The 14,453-nt window shown below is 41.9% G+C and overlaps 1 protein-coding gene across 5 annotated transcripts in view; it reads left to right on the top strand.

The window, feature by feature from the left end:
* Positions 1-14,453, top strand: part of slc12a8 (solute carrier family 12 member 8) — a 146,738-nt gene that overhangs the window by 16,446 nt on the left and 115,839 nt on the right. For 4 of the 5 annotated variants that reach the window (XM_073047535.1, XM_073047536.1, XM_073047533.1 and 1 more), the window contains 3 exons: positions 1,930-2,076; positions 6,924-7,115; positions 13,441-13,672. In XM_073047535.1, the coding sequence (XP_072903636.1) occupies positions 1,930-2,076; positions 6,924-7,115; positions 13,441-13,672 (571 nt within the window). Of the gene's footprint in view, positions 1-179; positions 213-1,929; positions 2,077-6,923; positions 7,116-13,440; positions 13,673-14,453 lie in introns of those variants that run through there. The other variant, XM_073047537.1, reaches the window with a different exon arrangement.

The following is a 14,453-nucleotide window of genomic DNA, read 5'->3' as shown; positions in this document are numbered from 1 at the left end:
GTAGTGAGACCAAGGTTTTGAAGCTTATTGATCAGTTTTGAGCGATGATGGTATTGAATGCTGAGCTGTAGTCGATAAATAGCGTCTTGATGTATGTATTTTTGTTGTCCAGATGTTCCAGGGTCGAGTGAAGAGCCGATGAATTGGCATCTGCTGTAGACCTGCTGTGCCAGGAGGCAACTAGGAACGTATCTAAGTTGCCATAGAGACAGGTGTTGATATGTTTCATTACCAACTTCTCAAAGCACTTCATTACAGTAGTTGTCAGTGCTACTGGATGATGGTCATTGGGGCAGGTTACCACGTTCTTCTTGGGTACCAGTATAATTGAAGCCTGCTTGAAGCAGGTGGGTAACATCAGATTGTCAAAGCGAGTGTTTAAAGCTATTAGTGAACACTTCAGCCAATTGATCAACACAGGTCTTTAGAACTCGGCAGGTACCCCATTTAGACCGAATGCTTTCCATAAGTTCACCCTCCTGAAGGATGCTCTCATGTCAGCCTCAGAGACTGAAATCGCAGGGTCATTGGGGGCTCTGGGAGTATGTGAACTTCCTCCATGTTTTGATGATGAAAGTGAGCTCATCTGGAAGCGAAACCCTGTTGCCACCTATTTTGCTTGGTTTTACTTCGTAAGATGTAATGGCATTCAAGCCCTGCCATTGAGGTAGAGCATCCCACTGTGACTCAAGTTTGATCTGGAACTGTCACTTAGCACGTAAGATGGCTTCCTAAAGATTGTACCTGGATCTCTTGTACCTTACTTGGTTGCCGGACCTGAATGTCTCTGATCTGGCCCTCAGCAGATTGTTGATCTGGTGGTTCATTGAGGACTTTTGGTTGGGGAAGACTCTGACTGATTTTGGGGGACACACTCTCCCATGACCTTCTTAATAATTTTGGCTACCATTACTAACATTTGATGTTTTCTGTGGAAGAGTTAAAGCATTGATATTTCTTAGAATTAGCGATCAGATTGAGGCACCTGGAAACATGTCTAAAATAGAGTTTGAGCTTTCCAGAAGTTTATATAAAAAGAGATGTTTAGCTTCAACATTTCCTGATTTGACATCCGTAATTGTGTAAGGCAAAACATGGTTAAATCTGACATTGAACCAGAGTTTTAAACTGCAGTTGCCATGGCCATTTTAGAGTAAGTTTTTCATTAAAATCAATTAAAAGAAAAATTTTAGAAGTCAACATAGGCTCTACATTTAAATATGTCTGTTTGGTTTGTTGGATTTCACTGTGCTTTGGTTGTATAGACTTTGCAGAATATCTTTCATAGAAATGCAAAGTGTTTGTCAAAATTGAAATGATAATTTTAAACATTTGTAGTTTTTATAAAATCAAGAACAGTTTAAAGTACATGCTTTGGGGGTCATATCACGGCCATCTTCAACAGATGTTCAATGCACTTTGGCATTAGTTTAACAATTAGAGATGTTTATAGCAACTACAATGTTATCTCGTACATTGTGTGCACAATTGTAGAGGATATACCAGTACTCTATAACTAACTTAAAAACTGATTTATGTAGACTGTCCTATTTGTACACAGGTATATGCTATTTCAACGCTTGCATTCATAAAATTGCCATTAAATGTACATCCTTACGTATTTGATGACTGTGAGTCAATGTGGCTTTCTGTTGCTGAGTAGATTCAAAGTTGTTTAGATAATGAGATAATTTTCTAGTTTCTGTTTCAAGATGTGATTTGTATGCGAGCACATTTCAAGGAGTAAGACTATATGCTCCTTTGCAATCAGCTTACAAAACTGCACGTTAAAATTCCTATCACTGCTTGCTATCTTCTTTATTTGACAAGGCAACTAGTTACTTGATTTGATGTGAAAGCTTAGGAAGAAAGGGGGAAAAAAATGGCTTCTCTGGACTAATCGGAGAATGATGCTGATTTATCATTTAGGTATCACAGCCCCATGTCAAACCCTGGTGGAAAGTGAAGGTATTTGTCTGGGAACCAGTCTTATTTGGAACATGGGATGGAGTCTTCACAACTTGCATGATAAATATTTTCGGAGTGGTTCTTTTCCTGAGGACAGGGTGGCTTGTGGTAAGTGTCTAATTATTTTCCACCACTTTTACAACTGTGTTGACTTCAAGATGCTGAACTTTGAATGACGGGACATTAATTTCCCTGAAGAAAGCTTTGCACAATTTCTGTAACATTCCCTTTCTTACGCAGAATGAAGCCATATTTGAAAAAAAAGATGCACAAGAAGAAATTGTAAGCAGATGTTAGTCAAGAACAGCAGAAATAAAGAATTGTTGAATTGTTTTATTTTGCTGCCAATTGTTTCATTGTTCCATTTTATTCTGAAAAGCAGTGTAGTAGTTAGCACAACACTTTACAGAACCAGCAGCCCACTGCTTGCACGTTCTCCCTGTGACTGGTTGGTAGGTTAAGCCAGTGGTTACTGGGGCAGCATGGCTCAAAGGGCTGAAGGGCCTACTCCATGCTGTATGTCAATAAATTAAATGAATTGACAGTAAAATAGATTGGTTGGTAATTAATTGCTTGTTTGAATTTTATCACCTGACTCTTAACATTAAAGGAACTGTTTGTTGTTTTGTAAGTTTAGACATCCTTCTCCACACCAATTTGTTGCGCATAATTTACAAAGTAGAAAACAACTGAACTTTCATTCCAGCCATTTTATTTTATTTATTTAACATTGTAGCACATAGTTTGTCCTTCTGGCCCTTCGATCTGCGCCACACTGTCCCGCCCCAGCAACCCCACAGCCCTGATTAACCGTAACTAAATCACGGAACAGTTTACAATGGCCGATTATCCTACCTGGCACGTGGACTGTGGGAGGAAACTGGAAGACAGAGAAAACCCTTGCATTTCACGGGGGGACGTACAGAGACACCTTACAGAATGGCACCAGAGTTGAGCTCTGAACTCTGACATGCCCCAAGCCAGGTTAATGTCGTGTGAACCACAACGCTACTGTGGTGCCCTCACAGAATATTTATTCTATGGACTAAAAATAAATAGTCAGCTTGATAGTTCATGAATTTTAAAACATTTATTTCATTTTATGTTATGTTGTGAGACAGAATCATACATTAACTGGTAGGAATAGCAAATATGTTACATTTACTGGCGCACCTTAGCCCACTGCTGTGTACACATGACTGTGTGGCTAGGCAGAGCTCAAATACCATTTGCTGACGATACAATCATTGTCGGTAGAGTCTCAGGTGGTGACGAGAGGGCGTACAGGAGTGAGTTGTGCCAAGTAGATTTGCTCTCCAAATTTGAGGAAGGACGTTCTTGCTATTGAGGGAGTGCAGCGTAGGTTCATGAGGTTAATTCCCTGGATGGTGGGACTGTCATATGTTGAAAGATTGGAGTGACTGGGCTTGTATACACTGGAATTTAGAAGGATGAGAGGGGATCTGATTGAAACATGTAAGATTATTAAGGGATTGGACACGCTAGAGGCAGGGAACATGTTCCCGATGTTGGAGGAGGCCAGAACCAGAGGCCACAGTTTAAGAATAAGGGGTAGGCCATTTAGAAAGGAGTTGAGGAAAAACTTTCACCCAGAGAGTTGTGGATCTATGGAATGCTCTGCCTCAGAAGGCAGTGGAGGCCAATTCTCTGGGTGCTTTCAAGAAAGAGTTAGATAGAGCTCTGAAAGATAGCGGAGTCAAGGAATATGGGGAGAGGGCAGGAACGGGGTACTGATTGTGGATGATCATCATGATCACATTGAATGGCGGTGCTGGCTCGAAGGGCTGAATGGCCTACTCCTGCACCTACTTATAAATTGTCTAACTAGTGGAATGGTGCCGCAGCAACAACCTGGCACTCAGCGTCAGTAAGATGAAAGAGCTGATTGTGGACTTCAGGAAGGGTAAGACAAAGGAACACATACCAATCCTCATAGAGGGATCAGAAGTGGAGAGAGTGAGCAGCTTCAAGTTCCTGGGTGCCAAGATCTCTGAGGATCTAACCTAGTCCCAACATATTGATGTAGTTAAAAAGAAGGCAAGACAACGGCTAGACTTCATTAGGAATTTGCAGAGATTTAGCATGTCAACAAATACACTCAAAAACTTCTATAGTTGTACCATGGAGAGCATTCTGACAGGCTGCATCACTGTCTGGTATGGAGGGGTTACTGCACAGGATTAAAAGAAGCTGCAGAAAGTTGTAAATCTGGTCAGTTTCATCTTGGGCACTAGCCTACGAAGTACCCAGGACATCTTCAGGGAGCAATGTCTCAGAAAGGCAGTGGCCATTACTAAGGACCTCCAGCACCCAGGGCATGCCCTGTTCTCACTGTTACCATCAGGTAGGAGGTACAGAAGCCTGAAGGCACACACTCAGCGATTCAGGAACAGCTTCTTCCCCTCTGCCATCTGATTCCTAAATGGACATTGAACCTTTGGACACTACCTCACTTTTTTAATATACAGCATTTTTGTTTTTGCACATTTTAAAAATCTATTTAATGTACATAATTGATTTACTTGTTTATTTAGTATTATGTTTTATTTTATTATTTTTTCTCTCTCTGCTAGATTATGTATTGTATTGAACTGCTGCTGCAAATTTACAAATTAACAAAGTTCACGTCACATGTTGGCGATAATAAATCTGATTCTGATTTATTCCATGACTTAAATCGTAACAGATTAGTCTGATCAGATAGTTAACTTGCTTTGCTTCTTGCAAACCTGTAAAGCACGAGATTCCAAGGGATCTGACTGAAATATCATTCTGTAAACTAAATGGCACCTCGGCAAGCTACGCTTGTGACAAATAAAGCTAATGCTGGCTAAACATTGTGTACCTTTTGGTCTAAGTCGACTGCATTAAATCTGTAAGCACGACGTTAGCGCAGAAGATTAAAGAACAGAGTTTTTTTTTAAACATTAGCTCTATTTGTCACACGCACATTGGAACATCGAAATATACAGAGAAATGCGTGGGGTTTGTGCTGAAGATCAACAGGGTCCGAGGATATGCTGGGGCAACGGGCAGGTGTCGCCATGCATTTGGCACCAACATAACATGCCTACAGTTACTAACCCTAACTTGTACGTCTTTGGAATGAGAGAGGAAACCGGACACCAGGAGGGAGCCCACACCGTCATGGGGAGAACGTACAAGCTTATAGACAGCAGCTGGAATTGAATCCCGATTGCCATCACTGTCAGTGTTCCACAAGACCAAGATGTCCACAGGTGTAGTCACATTCTTGCAACACTACTTCTTTCACAATGTTCTAATTAATTTATAATCATTTAAAAATAACAGGGTAGCCAGAATTTGTCGGAAACAGGGCAAGGGATCGGATGGAATTTGAGATCTGATTGGTTGGATCTGTAAGCAGTGCATTAAGCTGGTACTTGTGTAGATCCAGCAGATTACTTTTGAGGTGTAGTTACTTTTACATTAGGAAATTGAGACAACAGTTTCAGCAAAAGTGCTAGATAAATTAAATTGGTAAATTGTTTTTTTGTTGTTACATGTGCTGAAGTACAATGAAAACTTGTCTTGCATACTGTTCAAACAAATCAATTCAACACAACAGTACTGTAGTAATTTTATGTATTACATTCTACTGCTGCTGCAAACAAAAACAAATTTCATGACATGTGTGAAGGATGATGAACTGGATTATGATGTGAGTCTCTATTGTGGACTGAGAGTGGTTCAAGTACACCAGACAACAAAAAAAAAGTTGTATTTCCCCATGGGGATGAATAAAGTATCTATCTATCTATCTATCTAATAATCTTGCAGTGTCTATCCATGGTAAGTATGGTAAGGCAAGGATTTAAGATAATGTCCAGGCAAGAGTATGTTGCAGCAGTTGTAGTTAGGTGAGATCACCAGAGATACCTCTGCTTACGACTAACTGAGGCAGTGTGTGCTGGAGCCAGACAAGTGAAGCCTCTACAGTGAGACTTCTTCAGAAAGGTCCTCTTAAAACATAGCATCCCTTTACCAACAGGGGGAGCTAGAGACAGACAAGATAGGAATAATGGAAGGATGTGAAACACACCCCGCAACTAAGGGACAATTGCTTTTCCAACTTTAAGTTGTCATCAGTTCTCAACTTGAAGTTGCAGTTCACTTTTAATACCTCTATTGTGAATGGCATTTGATCTTGGAGGTAAGGAAAATTTATTCAAACATGTACATCGGAAATGATCAATTCCTGCAGCTGATAAACCAATTCTGCATAAAATAGCAGTTTTCTGTTCAGACGAGAACCGTGTGGGTGACGGGGGCCATGCCGTTCTCCTTGTGCACAAGTAAAATAAAAATATGGTTGAATCATACTGTGTGTGTTTTGGGCCCAGTTATTTTAGTTATTTTATCTTATTATAAAGGCAAGGTTAAATATTTTTTCTGCATCTAATAAAATAATTTGCTTTTTTTTCCTCAGAATGAATCAAACATAGCATTAAATCTGTGTGTCCAGGTGAGCTCTGGGACACTTCGTTCAGAGTCTTTCCATACTTGTAGTCCATTATGAACACAGGAGCAGGACTGCACCATTTGATTAGAACTTGCTGCTCTTAAAATTCATGAAAAAGTGATTTATGAATTGGGAGCAGGAGTAGGCTACTTGGTTTCTCAATTGACTGAGTAAATGAGGCTTCATGTTGTGGTGAGAAAAATTATTCATCCGCAAGTTAATAATTCTGCTCATGAAATAGCTAATGCTTCCAGAGGAATGTGTGATTCATCTTGACCAAACTCGGCTACCTGACCTGCTGGGTTCCTCCAGCACTTTTTGTATGTTACTCTGAATTTCCAGCTCTGCAGAATCTCTTGTGTTTATCTATCTACTATTAAAATGTTCATTTTCTTATTATGGCACTAGTTGGGTTCATAATCAATTGATTTTTGCAATTTTTAAATCTCAGGGAAATACTGGAATCCTGCTGGGAATGTTTATGGTGACCCTGGTTATCTTGGTTGCTTTGGTGACAGTTCTGTCAGGAATTGGCGTGTTGGAGAGGTGCAGTCTTGGAAATGGTGGAATATACGCCATGCTTTCTGCAGTCCTGGGAGGTCGAGTAGGAGGAACGTTTGGATTTCTCTATGTATTTGGACAGGTAATCATGATAAATAAATGGTGCTTGTTATGAACCGTACAGAGTTCTACTATTTTGGGATCCTGATTTTAATTATTTCACCTATAGCGGCTTTGGAATTTCTTGATTGTTTGCACCTCTTGCCTTTTTCCTTTCTTGAGGCATTCCTTAAAACCCACCTTTTGGATCAAATCTGCCTCATTATGTAGCTGGGTGCCATGTTATGATTTTTGCAATATTTTTTATGTAAAAGGGCCTATGTAAATGCAATTGTTGTTGAGCTTGCATTCTTTCATCTTTAATGACAATTCAAAGTTAATTAATTATTAAAGTTCATATACATCACCATATACAACCCTGAGATTCATTTTCCAGTGGGCATACTCAACAAATCTATAGAATAATAACCATAACAGAATCAGTGAATGACTGCCCAGCTAGGGCATTCAACCAGTGTGCAGAAGACAACAAACCGTGCAAATACAAAAGAAAAGAAACAGTAATAAATATATAAGCAATAAATATCGAGAAGGTGAGATGAAGACTCCTTGAAAGTGAGAATTGGTTGTGAAAACATTTCTACAATATATGATTATTGAACTTGGCTAAATAGCTGATTCTACATTTAATCCTGGCACAGTAACAGTGGCAATATCACAGTACAGTATTCCAACTCTGAAAACAGACCCAATATTCCAAATGGCACCAGAAAGCTGTCTAAGAATTGGGAATCCTTCCTGTGGCATTTCTGAAATCATAATTAATTTGAATTCTACTATATAGCTTGGCCGCAAAAAAATTGGGTTCAATTTTGCAATGATTTATCACATTTTTTTACAAATCCCAAGTATTTGGCCCCATTCCCAAATTCAACTTAAGGACGTCTGTAAAAATAGAACTCATTCCGTAATCAGGAAAGGCCTGAAATCTGGAATATCTGTCTATCTGTCACCACCAATGTTTGGTGAGGCAGAACCTGAAGTATTAGCTTTTCAAAAGTAAATATTTTAGTGTTCTACCAAGTCATCATTCCCACTCTACCTCTATGCCCTAAAGAAAAATTGTCTGGATAATAACTCTTAGATAACATACAAAAGCACAAACATTCAAGGTACAGCATTCACTTATATCTCATACAGCTAAAAATCTTGAGGTATTTACAATATTTTAGAGGTTGTAAATATTGCAGTTTCTGGTAAGTACATTAATGGTATTCAAGAAAGCTTCTAGAATCAAGCATGCAACTATGTATGTTTTAAATATTGTTAGTTTTCTTCCATTATAATTAAGGAAGAAATCTGTGGATGTTGGAAATGTGAAATTGAAAACAAGAAGATACTGGCATACTCAGTCTGACAGAATTGGATTGAATTGACTTTATCACTTACATCCTTCACATACATGAGGAGTAAAAATCTTTATGTTATGTCTCCATTCAAATGTGCAATTATAGTAAATTATAAAAAAAATTATGTACAACAAGGTAGTCAATATAACATAGAAATACAGTTGTGTCAGCATGAATTAAGCAGTCTGATGGCCTGGTGGATGAAGCTGTCCACCAGGACGAGCCTGTTGGTCCTGGCTTTTATACTGCGGTATCTTTTCCCGGATAGTAGCAGCTGGAACAGTTTGTGGATGGGGTGACTCGGGTCCCCAATGATCCTTTGGGCCCTTTTTACACACCTGCCTTTGTAAATGTCCTGAATAGTGGGAAGTTCACATCTACAGATGCACTGGGCTGTCCGCACCACTCTCTGCAGAGTCCTGCGATTGAGGGAAGTACAGTTCCCATACCAGGCGGTGATGCAGACAGTCAGGATGCTCTCAATTGTGCCCCTTTAGAAAGTTCTTAGGATTTGGGGGCCCATACTAAACTTGCTCAAACATCTGAGGTGAAAGAGGCGCTGTTGTGCCTTTTTCACCACACGGCTGGTGTGTACAGATCACGTGAGATCCTTGGTGATGTCTATGAAGAGGAACTTAAAGCTGTTTACCCTCTCAACCCCAGATCAATTGATGTCAATAGGGGTTAGCCTGTCTCCATTCCTCCTGCAGCCCACAACCAGCTCCTTTGTTTTTGCGACACTGAGGGAGAAGTTGTTTTCTTGATACCACTGTGTCACAGAGACGACTTCTTCCCTGTAGGCCACCTCATTATTGTTTGAGTTTAGGCCAATCAGCGTAATATCATCGCCAAATTTAATTAGCAGATTGGGGCTGTGAGTGGCAACACAGTCATGGGTATACAGGGAGTAAAGGACGGGGTTTAGCAATCAACCCTGAGGGGCAACTGTGTTGAGGGGCAGAGGTGAGGGAGCCCACTCCTACTACCTACCAGCAGTCTGCCAGGAAGTCCAGGATCCAGCTACACAAGGCAGGGACGAGGCCGAGGTCTCTGAGCTTCTTGTCAAGCCTGGATGGAATTATGGTGTTGAATGCTGAACTGTAGTCCAAGAACAGAATTCTCACATAAGCATCCCTCTTCTCCAGGTGTGCAAGGACGGTATGTAGAGCTGTGGCTATTGCGCCATCTGTCGATCGGTTGTGTCAGTAGGCGAATTGTAGGGGATCCAGTGTGGATGTCAGCATGCTGCAGATGTAGTCCTTGACCAGCCTCTCAAAGCATTTGCTTATTATTGACAGGATGCCAGTCGTTCAGACAAGTTACCTGTGTCTTTTTAAGTAAAGGGACAATGGTGGATGTTTTGAAGCAGGAGGGCACTCTACACTGGGAGAGGGAGAGATTAAAAATGTCTGTAAACACACCTGTTAGTTGTGCTGCACGTCCTGAGTACTCGCCCTGGGATGCCATTCGGTCCCACAGCCTTGCGACTGTCCACCCATTGGAAACACCGGAGTACTTCGGCCTCAGAGATGACCAAGCTGCCGGTCATATCATCTGCAGGTCTTCTCAGGGGCTCAGTATTGGCAACATCGAATCGAGCATAAAAAAGATTTAGCTCGTCTGGGAGAGAGGCAGCGATGTTGGAAACTCCACTGAGTTTAGCTTTGAAGTCTGAGATGGTGAGCAGACCTTGCCATAAGCTGCGTGTGCTGTTGGTGGAGAGTTGAGTCTGAATCTTGTCTCTGTGTTGTTGCTTTGTTTCCTTGACGACTTTGCGCAGATCGTAGCTGCATTTCTTGAGTTCATGTTGGTTACCGGCAACGTAAGCTCTGTGTCGCGTGTTAAGCGCTGCTCGCGTGGAACTGTTGATCCAGGGTTTCTGATTTGGAAAGACCCTGACTGACTTCTGGGAGACAACATCCTCAATGCACTTCTGACCCCATCCGTGAACCTGGAGACATCCTCATCATGGAAGACATTCCAGTCGATGTCATCAAAGCAGTCCTGCGGCATGGAGGCTGATTGGTCGGACCAACAGTGGACTGTTTTAAGTATGGCCGACTCTTGTTTCAGCTTCTGCCTGTACTTTGGCAACAGAAAATGGAGGGGTGATCTGATTTTCCATATGGAGGGTGAAGAAGTGCAACGTAAGCATTGTGGAAGGGAGAGTAGCGGTGCTCAAATATACTATCTCCCGTGTGCTTACCTGGACGTGTTGGAAAAACTTCGGAGAGACTCTAGTCAGTGACACGCTATTAAAGTCACCGGCGATGATGAAGGCAGCCTCCGGGTGTGCAGTCTCCAGAGTGCTGATGGCCTCGTACAGTTCCTCGAGAGCCAGGTCATTATCAGCCTGCGGTGGAATGTACACCGCTGTGATAACAACAGCCATGAACTCCCTAGGCAGCCAGAAAGGTCTACATAGCAGCCCCAGGTCCTCCGGATCCAGGGAACAAAAGGATTTAAGGGCATGCACGTTCTGGGGGGCTGCATCGTTCCGTGGAAAGGGAAAGAAATTTGAAATTCCAGACCTAAAAGAGAACAAACGATCTAATGAAAGTCTATTGATCTGAAACATAAAGTTTTCTTCTCACTCATGCTACCAAGCAGGAGAGGCAGTACTTATCCTGATGTAGGGTTTTGGTTTGAAACGTTGACAACTCCTTTCCTCTCACAGATGCTGCTCGACCTGCTGAGTTCTTGCAGCATATTGTTGCTCCAGATTCCAGCATGTGCCGTCTCTTGTGCCTTTGGGCCAGGGGTTCCCAACCTGGGGTCCACGGACCCCTTGCTTAATGGTATTGGTCCATGGCATAAAAAAAGGTTGGAAATCCCTACTTTAGGCAGTTTGTGTATTGCCAGCATTTTAATTTTGTTTCTGTCCCCTTCATTATACTCTTAAGGACCCTCACTTTTAATACTAATTTTGTATTGTAGATCTGGAGGAATTGAAGTGAGGAATCAACATCATCATTATGTGCCATGTTGTATGACATCATCATTACGTGCCATGTCATATGATGTGGGCGATCATGGTTTTCATGACCATGATTGTTCTTGGCAAATATTTCTACAGAAATGATTTCCCATCTCCTTCTGGGCAGTGTCTTTACAAAACAGGTGACCCCAGCCATTATCAATACTCTTCAGAGATTGTCAGCCTGGTGTCAGTGATCAATTAACCAGGATTTGTGATGTGCACCAGCTACTCATAGGACCATCCACCACCTGATCCCAAGGCTTCACATGACTGTGATCAGGGGGCTAAGCAGGTTCTACCCTTGCCCAAGGGTGATTTGCAGGCTAGTGGAGGGAAGGAGCACCTTACACCTCCTTTGATAGAGACGGATTTCCACCCTGCCACTCCAAAGTGGGGTATAGGTTTAAAATAAAAAGCTGTGAGGGGAAAATATTAGAAAAGGAAGTGACTGATACAGCATGAAGAGTAAATATATTTTTCCATAGACAACCTTTCATTAAGACCATAAGACATAGACCATAAAACTGCTTAACTCTCTGCTGAAGGCTAGTCCATTTAGATCTGTGGGCAGCAATTAATCATATGCATATTAGTTATTCAATTTTCTGCAACACCAGTGGCTACAGGCCACATTAAAGTGCAGTTGCATTTCCTGCCACTGCCTGTAGGGAGTTCATACATTCACCTTTTGACCGCGTCGGTTTCCTCTGGATGATCCAGTTTCCTCTCTCAAAGACCTACCAGTTGGCAGGTTACTCGGTCATTGTAAATAGCCCTGTAATTAGGCAAGGATTAAACTGGGGGTTGCTGGGCGGTGTGGCTCGACGGGCCGGAAGGGCCTTTTCCACACTATCTCAGTCAATAAATGAATTAAATTAAACATACTTTGTAGACAGAATGGAAGTGTTAGTCATTTCCTGCTCCATCACAGAATGTGCTGATTTTCGTTTACTAAACTGCAGTATAATATCCTCTGAAGAAATAAAAAGCCTTGATTGTTATTACCTCAGACAATCATTTTAAAGTGCTGTGCTTCTTCTTTAAATTTTATTTTAAGACCATTGTATTTCCTTTACCCACTGTGACACTTTTGCAGGTGTAGGCATTTTACTGTGGTTGAACTGCTCTGAAGCTTAGAACATTGACACGTTTATTTATAGCCAAACGCTTTAAGGTACAACTAATGTGACCTACTTAACAAAGAAATGGTCCTTTCCTTTCTGTAAGCGTGGTATTGTTCAAGAAGAAGAATAGAAGAATGCTTTCTTTTATCACCAGTCATGTCAATTGGAACTAGAGAACCTGTGAAGTGAGGGTATACTCAACCAGAATTTTGTTAGAGATAATAATGAAAATTTTTTGCCTCTTCTTGAAGCCATAGATCTTGTGCAAGGTGCTATTGTTCACAGGAAGTTTGGTACATAAATTGAGGAACAGGTGTAAGCAATCTTATTTTATGTCATTTATTAATCATCAATACACCATGAATTAGGCCAGTTAGCTTCGAATCTACTCCGACATTTCATGTCTGATCCATTTTCCCTCTGAGCCCCAATCTCCTGCCTTCTCCCTGTATCCCTGCATACTCTGGCTAATCACCAATCTATCAACCTTTGCCTTGACTCTACCCAATGACTTGATCTCTATAGCTATCTGTGGCAACGAATGCCACAGATTCACCACTCTCTGGCTAAAGAAATTCCTCCTCATCTCCATTACAAATGGATATCCCTCTAATCTGAAGCCCCCACCATAGGAAACGTTCTCTCCACATCCACTCTACTGAGGCCTTTCAACATTCAATAGGTTTCAATGACCTGATGAGTACAGGCCCAGAGGCATCAAACCCTCCTGATATGCTCAGCCTTTGGAATCTGGAATAATTTTTGCGAACCTCCTTTGCACCCTCTCCGATGCTGGTACATCCTTTCTTAGAAAAAGGGCCCCAAATTATAATGGATTAATACAGATTTATAAAATGTTCTTGACGACGGAAGTAAATGACTGTTTTCTTACAGTGTGTTGCAGGTGCTATGTATATTACTGGCTTTGCTGAATCCATAGCTGACCTGCTGAACCTTAGTAACATCTGGGCAGTTCGAGGGATTTCCATCGCTGTGCTAATAGGATTGCTAGGAATTAATCTAGCAGGCGTCAAATGGATCATTCGGTTTCAACTGCTACTTTTAGCCTTGCTGGCTATCTCTACGATGGATTTTGTCGTTGGGACTTTCACGCATCTGGATCCCGGTAAGAAAATTCATTTGTCGGTGCTGTTGGCAGGGCAAATACTTGCAGTTCAACAAATCCCTCTTACTTATGTGGAAGATATTTGTGGAGTTTCCAACCTTTGCTGCACCACTGTCCCAGTCAGTTACATTTAAGGTTCCTTAAGGTTGTTGTAGCCAGAGGTGGCAGTGGGGATAAGCTCCCACTATCTATTAAATGCTTCCAATTACATGTGCCTCAAACGATATCTGAAAACAAGCTCCTGGCCTTCATATGTGGCTTAGCTACAAAATCCAGCAAGGCAAGTTACTAGCGCCTTAAAATCATTCACTTCAGGTAGATGGGGCTTGCCAGCCAAGGTTGGCAGCTCCTTTAGGAGAAGGAAAACTGTCTCAAATCTCCGCTGTCTTTGTGGCCATACCCACTCATGGGGAAGGCTTTGGGAGTAAACCCCAAGGAAAAGTCTGGAGCTGGAGTCCCTACGGCAGTCCTACGTTGAGATCAATGCTGACTGGTGAGTCCTACAATGCCACTGGTACCAAACTGTGTCAGTCTCTGTATTGGATCAGGAGTTCCCAAACTGTGTTCCACAGATCCCTCGGTTAATGGTAGGGGTCCTTGGCATAAAATAGGTTGGGAATCCCTGGTTTGGATTCATCAGCTGAGTGGAAAGGGGGGTGGGGGGGGGGGGAGCCTGCTACATGGGCAACAGGTTGCTTTCCATACCCTTCTGCCAAGGCTTGCGTACCAAGTAGATGCCTGGGATGCAACATCCATGGGAAACCCTGACCAATGGAGGGTA

This window comes from Hemitrygon akajei, chromosome 5, assembly GCF_048418815.1.
Source record: "Hemitrygon akajei chromosome 5, sHemAka1.3, whole genome shotgun sequence".
Taxonomy (NCBI): domain Eukaryota; kingdom Metazoa; phylum Chordata; class Chondrichthyes; order Myliobatiformes; family Dasyatidae; genus Hemitrygon; species Hemitrygon akajei.
The sequence above is the reverse complement of the archived record's forward strand: the minus strand, read 5'-3'. Positions and strand labels throughout refer to the sequence as shown.